This window comes from Doryrhamphus excisus, chromosome 17, assembly GCF_030265055.1.
Source record: "Doryrhamphus excisus isolate RoL2022-K1 chromosome 17, RoL_Dexc_1.0, whole genome shotgun sequence".
Lineage (NCBI taxonomy): Eukaryota > Metazoa > Chordata > Actinopteri > Syngnathiformes > Syngnathidae > Doryrhamphus > Doryrhamphus excisus.
Genome location: NC_080482.1, coordinates 12,013,710 through 12,029,183, shown reverse-complemented (window position 1 = coordinate 12,029,183; position 15,474 = coordinate 12,013,710). Strand labels below are relative to the sequence as shown.

The following is a 15,474-nucleotide window of genomic DNA, read 5'->3' as shown; positions in this document are numbered from 1 at the left end:
AGTGATAAATCTACCAACACCCTTATGCTACATCTTCTTCTTATTTTCTGACAGATTAAAAAAAAACAAATACATGGGAAATACTGTTATAAGTAGTTAAAATGCTCAATAGTGATGACAAAATCAGTACAAGCAGGTTGGTGTGGGTATTGATACAATTTAGAAGGACTTGGCTTAGCTTCACCAAATATGAAGTCTGCTAACAGTCAGCAGCTTTCAGGCAGCATTTCCATCGTGTCTCCATCTACTTTGTATTTATGTACACACTGGCCATACATTCAAAAGTGCACATGCACACATACCACACACATGCAACATTCATGGGTCAAACTATTTGACTGTCACATCTGCAAGGACGCTAAACCTCAACCTTGTAAAGGTACGTACACAGACATGCGCGCACACACACACACACACACACACGCAAGCACACTGTCAAAGAGTCTATGGGTCAAAAGTTCTGGCCACGGCCCAGGAGGATGCTGCCCAGGACGGGAAATCATGCTGGGCAATGTGAGTGTGTTTTGTGTGTTGAAGCAGAATTTTTTTCATAAATCTTCCTCCACGTTGGTCCTGAGTGGTGCTGTTTCTCAGACACGACCTATCCCAGCCTTGATCGTAATCTGACATAAGATCAATGACCATGGTCTTACTGAGTTTTCCCGAAAGGTTCAGTCATGATAATACACAAATGGAATCGGAATGGATGACAACTACCATCTAATGGTGCCTTGCTAATAGCGACTATGATGCAGGGGCGGCCCGTGCTGAATAAACATGACCCTGTGCTAACAGAGCATATTTGTGGCTGGTGTGAATGTGCTACAGTGTCTTCAGAGCTGAGGATGAGGCCAGGTGCTATTAGCAATTAGCAGAAAGCATGAATACACATGCTATTAGCAATTAGCAAACAGTCTGAATAAAACAAGGCTGTGCTGTTCAATGAGAGCACTGGCTTCTACGTGCACCTGAACATTTTTGGAGCAAAGTAAGGTCAGAGTTCAAACAGAGCACTAAAGCATTTGTGTGTGATTTGTCTATGATCCCAGGTGGGCTGCGGGGGAGGAGGAGCTGAGGCGTCTCACCAGGAAAGAAGGGAGACCTTTCCCTTTCATGTGTGTCTTTAGGGTAATGTGTAGGGAAGCCAATCAGACACCTTTTGATGCCTTTCAAGTCATTCAAAAGTCATTTTCTTCCTTTATACATCAGTAGCCATGTTTACATGAGGAGTTTTTCTCTTTCCGAATGGAATCTTTCCAATTGACCTTTCCGAAAAGAATGGTATACATGGAAAGGAATAATCCAATCTCCGGGAGAGTCTACAAGTCTACATGCGCCACTATAATCAACCAGAATAGTCAATGGGGCATGTGCAGTAAAACGTAAACATCAACATCACGTGATACCAGCTTCCCCGAGTTTTTCTTTCACTTGTTGGAATAACTCCGTATTGCGAATTTTTCATCCGTCCAGCCTTGAAATTTAGTTTGGATCACAAACAACCTTTCCGCAGCAGTCCACTGCTGATTGCTCGCCTCCATTTTTAAAACTGAAGAGCGTCTCGAGCTGCGTGTTACGTCATATCTGAGCATGCGCTGAAAGAACGCACTTGGGATAAATTTAATTTAAACAGGAAAACATAAAATTCAATCTTGCTAATATTTTATAATTACTCGGGATATGCTTTATATAGATATATATTTTCTTTTTTAATAAAACTGGACTTGTGAATGGCGTATTAAGGGTTTAGATTCTGTTTCACAGATGGCGGTAAAGCACACGGAAGCTGCTTGCCAACCGGCAATAAACAACAGAAGAAGAAAAACACGACAAAGAAGAACGCACCACGACAACTTTCCGGTACAGGATACCTCAATTGGATTGGGGAAAGGAATATTCCATCCCCTGTGAATCCGATTATACATTCATTCGGATTGGCACTTTTCTGTCGGAATGAGGTGTATATAAAGGTTACATTCTTGCCGAATGCAACTGGATCCATGTATATTGGGTCCATGTATATTGTAATATTTGGGTCTACGTATACGCGGTTAGTGTAAGATGTGTGGGCGGGGCCTGTTAAGTCCAGTGCTGAGCTTTGCTGCATTGAAGATTGAAATGATAGAAAATAGTGTTTGAGCTCTTCACAGGATAAACAAACTTGTACGTTTCATACAGAAGAAGAATTGCATTGAGGTGAGTTTCTTTCCTAAAGCCAGAAGGACTGTAAGTTTAATTGTCTCCACCTGTGTGCATAAAGCAAGTTGATTACATTTATTAGGTGAGTGTTGAAGGTACATTTCATGTACTTTTAAAGACTGACGAGGAGGAAGGAAGCTTATTAGTACAGTGTGACAGACAAAACAACAGACGGGGGTGACAAACTATGAGTTATGAAGCAAAGCAGCAGTGTGCGTTTTATGTCATTCATGTCTGCCGCTTTAAGGAAAACTGTCAATCATCACCATGAAGATAGAGGAGGAGGAGGAAGCGGAGGGTAGACAGCGGGGAAAAAAAACAAGGGGTTCCTTCCTACCTTTCTTGACTTTCTTGGAGGGTTGTTTCTTCTTGATGAACTTGGTGGTGTCCTGAGGCACATCCGCCTCTTCCCCATCACCTGCCAGCTCGGAAATTGTCTCAACTCCACCTGAGGAACAAGAGACGTAGAGAGGATTATTAGCATGTTTTCACACATTTATTAGTACAGTCACCCCTCTGTTTTACAACGTCCCAGTTTTTGTTTTGGTTTTTGATTAAAATTTTACTCCGGTTTTCGTCAGTGTTTTGCAAGTCGCATGTTAATCTCAAATCTCAAGCAAAGATGTCCAAGTCGCAATGTTTTCTGCATGCAAAACTATCATTGTTGTCCATATTTTTTTATTGCTGTTGATATTTTTGGGTGTTTGGGTGTCTTTCCTATGGGAAAAATACGTTTTGGTTTTCTTCTGACATTTGGTAATTAATTAAGAATGAAAACCAAGGTACTACTGTATTTCGTTATTTCGTGTACAATGCAGATTTGTATCAATTATAGCAGAGGTGTCAAATGACCCGGGGGGCATTACACTAATTGTTTAGTTGTTTTTCTTCCAGATAACTTAGCATATATAAGCATTTTGTATTACTTTGAGCAAATTTAATGTGCAAGATGCTACAAGATGTCCCACCCGCATCCTTTAGTTTTTCTGTGTGGACTCCACAGTGAAAAAGTTGCGGTATCCCTGGTTTATTCATTATCCAAGCTGTATGCACGCCTGAAGGCCTCGCTCGCTCCTTCAATTTGGGCTGGAATCACTGAAACCTTCAAGTACATTGCCTTACTTGAGGATGACAAGACATTTGCATGTTGTTATGTGTTGTTTGAAGCTAATTGAAGATTGCATCTACACCCACACAACAGTTCTGCTGTTTGTCTTTTACAAAAGCATAAAACAAGCAAGATTGTCTATGTTTTCACTGTTTTATAATAATAATGGGATGATTGATCATAGAAGAGGAGAGGCATTGAATAACAAGTGTGTACATGTGTGTGTGTGTGTGTGTGTGTGTGTGTGTGTATGTGTTTGAGACCAAATCCCCTCTAGTATCCAGGGATCAGTCAGGGATTTATGGAGCTCCTGAGGTCGATGAATTGGACGCCTTGTCTCTCGTCTGTCCCACCTCCCTGTCTCCTTCTAACCCCCCCTTGGCTTATTCCTCCTCCCTGCATGCTTTTTCTCCCCGTCTGCTCCTCTTCTCCTTCCTCATCCTCTTGTCACACCCATTCCTCCTCCTCTGGTTCCTGCCTCCCTCGCTTCTCATTTCCTCTCCTCCCTGAGGATCATTCCCAGTTTCATGGTGCTTTGCTTTAACATCCACCGCACACATGTTGCCTTTGTGTCCACTGTGTCACTGCATGTGTGTGTGTGTGTGTGTGTGCGTACTATCACGTCGACCTTAAGTTGTCTGAGAATGTGTGTGTGTATCTCCCCCCACTGTGTGAGTGAAGATTATCCTAAAGCCACTCTAATATTTATCCTGGCCTTTCTAAAGCCACTCTTGTTCTGTTTAGTGAGAGCACAGCATGTGGCTCCTCTTACACACACACATACACACACACATACACACGCGACATACACACACGACATACACAGTTGTTTGAAATGGGATATGCCTCTCTCTTAATTGGGCAGGTGTTTTTCTAAGGCGAGACTTTTGCACTTTTTTTCCCAAAGAGCTGTCTTAACATTTTGGTAGGAGTGTGTAGGTGTGTGTGTGTGTGTGTGTGTGTATGTGTGTGTGTGTGTGGTATGTAGTGTAGTGTAGGAGTGTGTTGACCTCAGTCTTACATCAACATTAAGGTAAGGAAAGGGCCGTTCTCTCTCTCTCTCTCTCTCTCACACACACACACAAATACACACAGGAAGAGAGGCAGGAGAATGGAAGAAGACAGAATACAGAGTCGGTCTGTTTTTTAATGATCTTATAAAACTTTGTACTTTACTGAGAAGGTCAACTTAAAGCTTCCACTTTGATCATAAAAATAAAGTTAATAAATCTTCTTATTCAACTTTAAAAAGGTCGTGTTGAAGTAAGATTTTCATTAAAAGGGACCAATTATGCTTTTTCCACTTTTCTGACCTGTAAATGTTGTTAAAATGTTGTTAAAATGTTGTCGTGTTAATCGATGCCAAAGTTCCAGATAATGAGGTTTGCACATCTGGAAGTGAGCCGGGAAAAAAGTTTGGGATGACACTCGGTTTCAGACAGCTTTTTCTCACACTAGTTGTTTGTGACATCATAGAGAGTCCAGCTTCCTAATATGGGCATGCACTGTAGGCCAGATACGCTTCAGGACTGCCCTCCAGAGAGCTCTGCTTTGCTCTGGTCATGGTTGTTAGCTATGGCTCCAAGGAAATCTTTCTACGAGGCAACATCAGGCAGAAGTGGTTGGAGTTGGGGATTCCCAGCAAGAGACAAATAATGTCCTCTGTCACTCTGCCTCAACGGCGTTTCACACGGGACTGTTTTTGTGGACATGAATGCGAAATATCTGAAGCCAAAAGCAGCATACTCTTGCCGGGAAAGGTGCATTAATGTCGGACACACTATGCCGTGGTGCATGCACGGAGGTGGGGAGAACCACAGTGTTGGCTAGGAGAACCCGCCTGCGCTCACCCGCTAGAAAGTGGGGTTCGGCAGTAGTCCCGGAAGTACTTGGGAGAGTTTGGGTGTGTCACCAATCCCAGTGGAGTGGGCGTGCCCCGAGGTGGTCATAGGTGGAAGAAATTAAGAAAATCTAGAAAGTTTTCTGTGCAGGTTATTGTGTGTAGCTGCTCTAGAGGAATCTACAGCTCAATACAAAGGGACGATAAATGACCACAATAGGTCCCCTTTAAAGCTCTGGTTAAATCTTCTATTCCTGACTTAGAACGTACATTTTGAATTGGATATTAAGGAGGTTCTAAGTAAAGTTTCAAAATGCAAAAAGAAAAAATGTGAGTGAGATATTTTTTGAGTCACCAATTTACTGCCAACAAGTTTTAAAGTGAAATAAGCTGTTCATCAGCTGATCAAAAGTTGAAGACCACAGCTTTTTAAAGCCAAAACCTGGGCAAAATGTGGATTCAATGTCATCTTCTGTCAGCTATTCACACTGTCATGATTTCTTCATGGCAAAGGTAAAAAAGCTTTGTCTCTTTGAACACAGTGGGATTGTTGAAGTGCATAAGCAAGGCCTCTCATAGCATGTCGTTGATGCTGAAGGTGGACACTCAGAATCATGGTCATGGAACAAAAAAGTCAAGTGGTAGACCCCCAAAAAAGTGACCAGCCCGGGGCCGTAGGGTCCGATTAGCTATCCATCAACACACAGCACAATCCTTGGACCAAATGAAGGTTGTTACTGGTGCCGAGTGCAGTCCGATAACCATCAGGCGGTATCTGAGAGAGAAGGCCCTCGTCTGTGCGGTAATGACTGGCTTTTTCAACAGGACAAGGCTGCACTTCACAATGCCTGCCTGACAAAGGACTTCATTGAGGAATAACCTCTCTTTTTTGGACCATCCTGCGTGTTCCCCTGATCTATATCCAACAAAGAACATTTGAGGATGGGTGGCAAGGGAAGTTTACAAAAATGGACTTTAAGACAGTGGATGCCTTCTGTGAAGTCATCTCCACCACACGGAGGAAGATTCCCATGAGCCTGTCCGGTGGATCCTCCTCTCCAGAACCTCTGAAAAGATTTTAGCAGGAAGGCTGACAAGTGTGATCCCACAATAGTTGGAACACACTCTCTGTTCCCCCCTCTTAGACATGTGGACCACCACTCCACTCCCAATCTGCCCCCGATATCCATGTGATGCTGCAGAGTCGTGTCAACCAAGACACGCCCCCAGCATCCAGGGCCTTAAGGAACTCTGGGTGGACTTCATCCAGCCCCAGGGCCCTGCCACTGAGGAGTTCTTTTGACCACCTCGGCAACCTCAGCCACACAGATAGAAGAGACCATCGTGGAATCTCCCAAACGCCATCCCCACCACACATAGTGTTGACAGTGGACTGCTTTTCTTTTTTTTTACTCACTTTTTGCAAAACCAATATGACCATTTATGCAAATTACATCCTCCTCCCCGTACGTGTCAACATTTGCATTTAAAATTTTCCTGGAAATAAAGGAAAATAAGGGATATCGCTTCCACCACAACCCAACCCTGGCACACAAAATTGCAGTTTTGTAGGATACACTGATATTTAATAAAAGGGTTAAGAACTGTGTTGCTACAAATGAAGGTTGTAATGTAGAACATCATCATTCAAGAACTGTTGGTGCCTGTAATTTCATATTTTTGATCCCATCTCGAAGTGATTCTTTGGAACAATGTCAGACATTGTGGGCGCTTGATTGCATTATAAATCAAACACACAAAAAATATGGTTTGGGTGCGTCAACAACAGATGGAAGAGTGCTTGAGCGTGCATGTGATAGTTTGGGTCACTGAGCGACAGTTTTAGGGCGCACGTCGGGCCACTTGTGGATGGAGAAGCTCACAGCGTCCAGAAATAAACAAGTGTGTTTTGGTTTTCATCAGCACATTCCTGTTTTATTCCGGGCTGCGGCTTGGAGATGAGGGTGACACTGCGCGGCGGCTAGCAGCAATTTGGCTGCGGCCTGCACACTATTTCCATCCTTGCTGCATGTATACAACTTGGACACACACACGCACACACACAGTACACTGGATACACACACTCACACCCAGGAAAAAGTCAGTTTGAAAGCACACATCAAAACTCAGGAAGTGTGATTGCCTCATAAAGCAAGTGTCTGACACCTGCACACACACATACACACACCCACGCACACACACACTTACTTTTAGTAGTAAGTCAATATTGTTTCATTTAGAGTCCTTAAAGGAGACCTATTATGCTTTTTCCACTTTTCTGACCTATTAATGTCGTTAGAATGTTGTGTTCTCATGTGAATTGATGCCAAAGTTTCAGATAATGAGGTTTGCGCATTTGGAAGTGAGACCTGACAGAAATTTGGGATGGATCAAAAGACTCGGTTTCAAAATGCATGGTAAAACTGCCCCTTTGTGATGTCACAGAGGGGTGGACTTCCTTATATATAAACTCTCTTCCCTCCCCCAAGCTCTGCTTCCTCCACCCTGCCCCAAGCTCTGATACCATCGTCTGTTTATGAGAGAAACAAACTCAGGCAAAAGTTATTGTATTATACTATATTGTATCGTATTGTATTGTATTGTATATATTATAATTTGTTAGCAGCATTTGACACAGGACTGTTTTTCATTCATTCATTCATTCATTTTCTACCGCTTTTTCCTCACGAGGGTCGTGGGGGGTGCTGGAGCCTATCCCAGCTGTCTTTGGGCAAGAGGCGAGGTACACCCTGGACTGGTCGCCAGCCAATCGCAGGGCACATATAGACAAACAACCATTCACACTCACATTCATACCTATGGACAATTTGGAGTCGCCAATTAACCTAGCATGTTTTTGGAATGTGGGAGGAAACCGGAGTACCCGGAGAAAACCCACGCATGCACGGGGAGAACATGCAAACTCCACACAGAGATGGCCGAGGGTGATATTGAACCCTGGTCTCCTAGCTGTGAGGTCTGCGCGCTAACCACTAGACCGCCGTGCCGCCAGGACTGTTTTTGTGAACATGAATATTAAATATCCACCAAACTGTTGCTGGAGCCAGAAGCAGTGTACTCTCGCCGGGAAAGATGCATTCATTTTAGACACGCTGTGCGTCCACTTCACACACTGCCCACAAGTTCGACTTCTCCTGAGCTCCACGACACCAACGGCGGCTCTGACAGAGTTTGTCCCACAATGAGCGCTCTTCCTCGGGCAGACGAGGTTGCTACAAGTTCGGCTTCTCCTGAGCTCCACCACACCAGTGGTGCTACGTTACGACTCTGAGTTCATACACGGTAAGTCGGGGGTCTGCAGCCAGTAGCTCATGAGCTGCCAGTAGCTCCTAAACACTTTTCAATCAGCTCTTCATAGACTGTATTAATATATTAAAACTCCAATACCCACCATATTAGAAAGTGTTGTTTTTTCGTAGTTAGGAAACACTTTGGGCGTCTGACCTATCACAGCGGAGTGGGCGTGCCCGGAGGTGGGCTGTGGGTGTAATAAATTAAAACAAAACTGTTTTGACGGGAATCACAAATCCATGGAAATACAGCTGGAATAGGTACAGATTCTGGAAGAACTATAAAGCTTTGTGTACCGATTATCATGTGTAGCTGCTCTGTAGCAGTCCACAACTCAACACAAACGGTCAAAAAATGAGCATAATTGGTCCCCTTTAATGTAAAATTATATTGAGTTCAATGTTTTGATATTTACTTGTTACTCTTTGCATGGTTTAAAGAAGAAACAGGAGGACACCACCAACAAAAAATATATATTTCCTGGAAGAGGAGGAGCTTCAGTTAATTATTGATTGGCTCCTAAATAGATGAGCTTGTCGTATTTTTAGAACTGTGGAGGACGACTCTTCAATTTAGGAGCGCCGCAGAGACAGAACAAAGACAGCTGGAGCACACTTACACTACATATGTACCGTGCCTACTCACACACACTCATACGATACATAGTGCATGTGTGTGTGCATGCACACACACATGTGCACAGTGAGCCCATCGCGTCCCCTCTCTTTAAGTCTAAAATAGACACAGGCCTCAAACCACAGCTACCAGCACAGTACTATGAAAATAAGTGCAATACACACACATAATGTATGTAGACCTATGTGCCGCTTTGAATTGGGTTGTTAGCATCAACAAATGTCGGTGACACCATTAAAAAGTAAAATGAGAAGGTTGCATAATTTCACCAAAATATACAACAAATAAAAAGTAAATGTTTTTTTTTGTTTAACTTTTTTTTACTTTCCAGCACCATAAAATTCTGTCAAAGAGGGTCGTCCATGCATCTTGATAGTTACTATTGTCTTGTCAATTGCCTACATATTGTTCACTTTATCCCATAAAGTGTCTGTTTTAAAAAAAAAAACCAATGAGTTCAATGTGTTAATAAAATACAGCTGAGCTACGTACCAGTCATGCTCATTTTCGGCACATTGTACTGACTTGTGGACTTGTATAGAGCAGCTACAAATGATAACCCGCATAGAAAGATTTCTAGAGCTTCCAGATTCACTTCTCTCTGCAGTGTTTGCATGGACTTCCTGCTTCTGACCCAAACTTGAGGTATGCCAACTCCACTGTGGTTGGTCACACTCCGGAAGATTTCCGCATATGTAGGTCCGCGTTAACTGGATGCGGGCGATCTGCAGCCTATATAAGGAAGTCCGCATCTCATTGACTTCAGTAGAACTTTGGCATTGTTTAACGCGAGAATACAACATTGTAACAACATTTACAGGTCAGAAAAGTGGAAAAAGCTGATTTAAGTAATTATTAAGTCATATGACGTATTCTGGTCACTGTGTAATATTTCACTGATGAGACATTACCTTACATTACATTACCTTAACACTGCATGGAGTCAGCCATGGCATATCTGATATGACAGAGTGAAAAAAAGTGAACATGCAAACCCCACACATCTTGCCAATCTCTTGACTATGTGGCCTCCATGCTAACCACTCGACCACCGTGCAGCCAAAAATAATCCATCAATTAATATTGAATTCGTTTCAGTGGAAATTAATTCACGGCAGTCAGGTATGGAACCAAATAACTGTGATAATTGTCCACTGCAATATGATTGTTAATACTTTATGACTTCACGTTTTCTCGGCTGAACTAGCCTCCAAACTTGCTGAAGACGACTTTCCAACGTTACTTGGTCATATCAGAGGAGTCAGAAGAGCAAGCATCAACTAACAATTCATCAGTGTCCTAACTGTGTTTATTTTGTGTAAGTCATGGAGCAAAAGCACTTGTGTGTGTAGCATTATAGAGTGTGCATACAGGGAGCGGGGTTGCTAATAGCCTTTTCCCACCACAGTGGCTCCCCCTGAGTTTTTTTAAACACTGGCAGTCCCGCAAAACACATTACACATCACCGATGCTGTAGAAAGCCCAATGTTAAAAAGCATCTAGCGGCATAAACTGTAATTGGGAGTGAGACCAACCACAGCACAGTGGGCATGCCTGCAGGCAGGCTGTCGGTGGAATATATTTAAACAGACCTTTTTTGCGGGAAGCACAAAATCCAAAGAAATACAGCTGAAAAGGTGCACATTCTGGAAGAACTAGAAAGCTTTCTGTGCTTGTTATTGTGTGTAGCTGCTCTACAGGACTCCACAACTCCTAAGTAATCAAGAGAGGCTTTTTGTGTGGTATCCTCGCATGCGTGTGTGTGATGCAAAGGGTTGTCATCTGTGTTGTTGGAAACATAAACGAGTGTGTACATTTATGGGTGGGTGAAAAAGCAACAACTGAGACTGCAAATAAATCACTGTTTACAACGCCTGTTTATATGTGTGTGTGTAACCACTGGCGGCGAAGCAGAGGCGCACAGGCTGACAAGGAAACACAAATGTAAACGCACACACACATGTTGACTCTTAAACACACACACACACTCACACACACACACACACACATAATATGCACAAGTGAGCGTGTTAGAGAGTAAAGACCGAAGGAAAGTTTGAAAAGAGCGAGTGAATCACCACGTTCCTGTGTACAGAATATTTTGAATAAGGTTCAAAATGTCTTTAAGATGCTTTATATCAGGGGTCTCAAACACGCGGCCCGCGGGCCAAATGTGGCCCGCAGGACACTAGTTTGAGGCCCCCGCCTTGATATGAAAGTTTCATGTTAGTGCGGCCCGCGCAAGTTTGATATGGATGTGTATGGTATCATGTACCCAGAAAAAATTATTATGTTTGATTAATGTTCATGCTAAAGGTTAAATAACTGTTAATAGTTATCCTCCCTATCCGTGTGGAAGTGGTAAGTTTTTGGCTATTTAAGTTTAAAGGAAATAACTTGAAGGCTACCGTTTAGGTCGCTAGCTTGCGAGTTAGCATGTGTCTCAAGACCCTGCAGTTGTGCAATATGTTGTACCCGCCATAATGTCTACCAAGTCTGAGGCAAACTCTCCTGATGGCAGAAGTGATGTGAAATTCATAAAATCATAAAATGCTCAGAAAGTGGACAAACGTCAACCATCATGAAGAATGTCAGTGTAGTACTAATGTGTGTCATGTAGTGTTTCACATATGACTGGAATGTGACTGTAGGGGTGGAGGGGTGACCAGTCCAAGATGTGGTCTGACTGGGATAGGCTCCAGCTCCCCCGTCACCCTGAACAGGTTATATAGGTGATAAATTACAGGTGGAAGTTTTGTGTATTGTTTTTGTTTGTGTTATTGAGTCCTTGTAAAAAAAAAAAAATCTGCAGGACTCACCGGGGGCAGCCAGGTTTTGGACCTGTGCCGGCACCTGGACGTTGGCCTCGGAGGCGAGTGTCAGACGTCCTCCTTTGCTGATTCGCTCGCACAGGAGTGTGATGTGCTTCTTCAGGCGGGATGTGTCACGGGGCAGACCCAGCACGGGACCCCCCGTCTGGGCCAGAGACGTGGCCTGGTCCTTTGGGCTACGGGACAGACACGTCCTCAGGAGGTGAGAGACGGCGGCGTCGCAGCTCTCCTCCCAGCCCTGGGGGAGGAGGGGGGTAGACAAGGAGGACATTTGATGGATTTATTAAGACGATAACACACACACACACACACAATGCATCAACTGAACCCAAGTCCATCTTGAACGGGTGAGTGTGTTGACAGTCTGCATCCCTCCCCCTTGCCTGCTGCCATGCTGGTAGGCCCCTAATGAGTCCTAATGACAGGTAATTAAGCCTGGAATGACCATGACACACAGACACTGACACTGAGATAAAAGAACAAGAGAAGATGAGCTGATGACAGAGACTTCCCCAGCAAGAAGAAGAATATGCTGCATTATAGAAGAAGTAGTGAGAGAGATGTATCTTTTAACATGTAAATATTCAAATATTTAGAGTATCCAGATGTCACATTGAACAAAACAATATAAGTAATGCAGAAGATGGGGAAAAAAGTGACCATGTAGTTTTAAGTATGGACTATGTAAAGAACCTCAACAGGTCAACCTTCATAACTAAGAAGCTCCTCTGAGAGGTTCTTGACAGAGACTAAGGTTGTCACACTACTGTTGAATCCCACAGGTTCTGCTTCTCTTGTTCTAGAAGCTTCTCTTCAGGTTAAAACATGCTTTTTAGGAAGGATGGAGGATTCTCTTCTGGGATTTACAACAGTCCTGGCCGACGGCGCACCACCTTTGGAGCGCTCCCAAAGAAGAGAGGAGAATAACGGTCCAGACGGCAGTTCTGACATCCTTGTCTGGGAAAGTCATTTGAGGCGAGAAGGATGTAGAGTGAGTCTCCTGAGGATACATCATCCTCACAATCACTTCCTCACATCCAATCTGGGAGTCGTGTTGCTCTGGAAAAATGTCTGTCCCTCCTTGCAAGCCACAGAGCCAAAGTGATCTCCTCTCTGGACTTAAGTTGAGATAAATCATTGGGAGTGTAATAATACCAGCACTGTGCTGTCTGTCTCTGGTCTACATCAAGTTTAGCAGAGAACAAAAAGCTCCTTGCAGCTGTACATTTCTGGAATGTTTAAACATTTGTTTTTCTTTTTGACCTCAGCTGGATCACATTTAATACCTTTTCACTTCTTTCTGTGTTGATTCTGGCAGTGGGAGGACGACCTCGTATGTTTGCTGGGACGTGATTACTTTCACTGCTCTTCCACCTCCATCCATCCGTACTTAGATATTGAAAGACCGCTCGCGCCGACCTGGAACGACCTCACCGGTGTGGCTGCAGGAGGTCCAAGGTCAAGAGGCGGAGTGTGATGGGGCATGTCAGGACTGGCAGTCTCCATAAAGGGACTCTGAACCTTTCACTATACATCAAAGCTTTTTTTTTTACTGGCGTGTGTTGACTTTCTATAGCCACTGTGTAAGCGAGTGTGTGTATTGTCATAGAGGGCTGAAAATAGTCAAAGTGGTAATGAGAGGTTCAGAGAACTGATCAGAGCAATGGAAAAACTAACACACAAACACACACACACACACACACACACACAGTCTCTGTGGGGATGCAAATCTTTCACAGCCTCACTGCAGCTGCAATTGAGGAGCTCTGTCGTCTCACACACACATATCGGATGCACGACCTTGACCATGTGTGTGTGTGTTAATGCTTCAATCATAAACAAGTACACAGTTAGTGCACAGCTGACGTGAACGTGTTGAGTGTGTGTGTGTGTGAATGCACCCCTGGGACCAGATGTACTTAATGTATGTGTTTACCAAGCATGCTGCAGGTGGATAATGGCCTCCTGTGCATTTGTGTGTGTGTGTACCAGCTGCGGTGTGTCCTTCAGCAGCGGGAGCAGTGTGGCCTCCAAGATGGCGGTCTGGTCAGGGGTCAGGCCCTGCCACAAAGACAGCAGCAACACCAGCAGGTGGGTGGCACTACTCAGGCGGACGAAGGCCTCCTCCAGGAGCAAGCGGTTCTCATCGGCAGCCTCGGCTAGCGCCATCACCTAAAGAGAAAGACAAGAAAGAAGAGTCACTTCTGTGGGGCATCCCAGAACAGAACAACCTCCACTATACAATCCTGGATAAGTGCTTACAGAGAATTAGAATCCATCAAAGCTGTAGAGAGTCCATATTGTCTTAAAAGGGGACCTATTATGCTTTTTCCACTTTTCTGACCCATAAATGTAGTTACAATGTTGTATTCTAGTGTTAAACGATGCCAAAGTTTCAAATAATGAGGTTTGCGCATTTGGAAGTGAGCCCTGAAAATAGTTTAGGATGGCTCAAAACGGTCGGTTTCAAAATGTGTGGTAAAACTGCCCCTTTGGGACGTCATAGACAGGCGGACTTCCTTATATATAAACTCTCTGCCCTCTCCCAAGCTCTGCTTTTTTAAATCTGTCAACGGCATTTCACATTGGTCTGTTTTGTGAACATGGGCCACTATGCAGCTGGACTAGCCGACAAACTTGCTGAAACGATTTATCAGTGTCCTAACCGTGTTTATTTTATGTAAGTCATGGAGCAAAAGCATTTGCCTGTATAGCATAGAGGAAGCAGGGTTGCCAATAGCCTTTTTCCCACCACAATTACTGAGTTTTTTTTACATACTGGTAGACCCGCAAAACACATTACACGTTACAGATGCTGTAGAAAACCCAACATTGTATATAACCTAACTCTTATATTGTTTATCAACTCCAAACCGGAACTCTTTCCATGGACTTGGCAGTGTTACCAAGAACAGCAGAGTGGCCAAACGTGGAGGTGGGCCGTGGGTGGAATACATTAAAACAGACTGTTTTCGCGGGAAGCATGAACTACAGCTGGAATAGGTGCAGATTCTGGAGGAACTAGAATGCTTTCTGTGCTGGTTATCATGTGTAGCTGCTCTACAGGAGTCCACAACTCAATACAAAAGGCAGAAAAATGAGCATAATTGTCCCCCTTTAACTTTTCACAGCCTTTGGCTGTCTCAATACTTTTACATCTTGTTCCTCATCTTCCTTCGAGGGTAGAGTTTAGGATGGAAACTTAAGTAGCTTCATGGTTGAAGATAAGTCCAAGACGTCCCATGTAAACATGTGGACTTAGTGGTCAAAAGCTGAAAAAGAAGGCAGACTACGGACAACCACTTCCTGACCTACAGGAGGAGGTAGGAGAATTTGAGGCTATAAGGGTGCCAGGTACCGAACGTAAGCCGACTGGAGTTCTAAATATAAAGTGTGACTACTTTGTAACACCACAAGCTAAATTGTATAATGTTGTCATTTCTTTATTGACACATTTAAATTAGAGTCATTCCAAATGTCATAGGAGGTCGTCCCCATCTCCTGACTGTGTGGCTAACCAGCATGCTAACCACTTGTCCACTGTGCAG

General features: G+C 43.7%; 1 protein-coding gene across 2 annotated transcripts in view; it reads right to left on the bottom strand.

Annotated features, from left to right (window-relative positions):
• The window catches only part of bbs9 (Bardet-Biedl syndrome 9), a 106,611-nt gene that overhangs the window by 39,014 nt on the left and 52,123 nt on the right, over positions 1-15,474 (bottom strand). For both annotated transcript variants that reach the window (XM_058053030.1, XM_058053031.1), the window contains 3 exons: positions 13,916-14,098; positions 11,915-12,164; positions 2,537-2,647 (listed from right to left, as the gene is read on the bottom strand). In XM_058053030.1, coding sequence (XP_057909013.1) covers positions 2,537-2,647; positions 11,915-12,164; positions 13,916-14,098 — 544 coding nt within the window. The remainder of the gene's footprint in view (positions 1-2,536; positions 2,648-11,914; positions 12,165-13,915; positions 14,099-15,474) is intronic.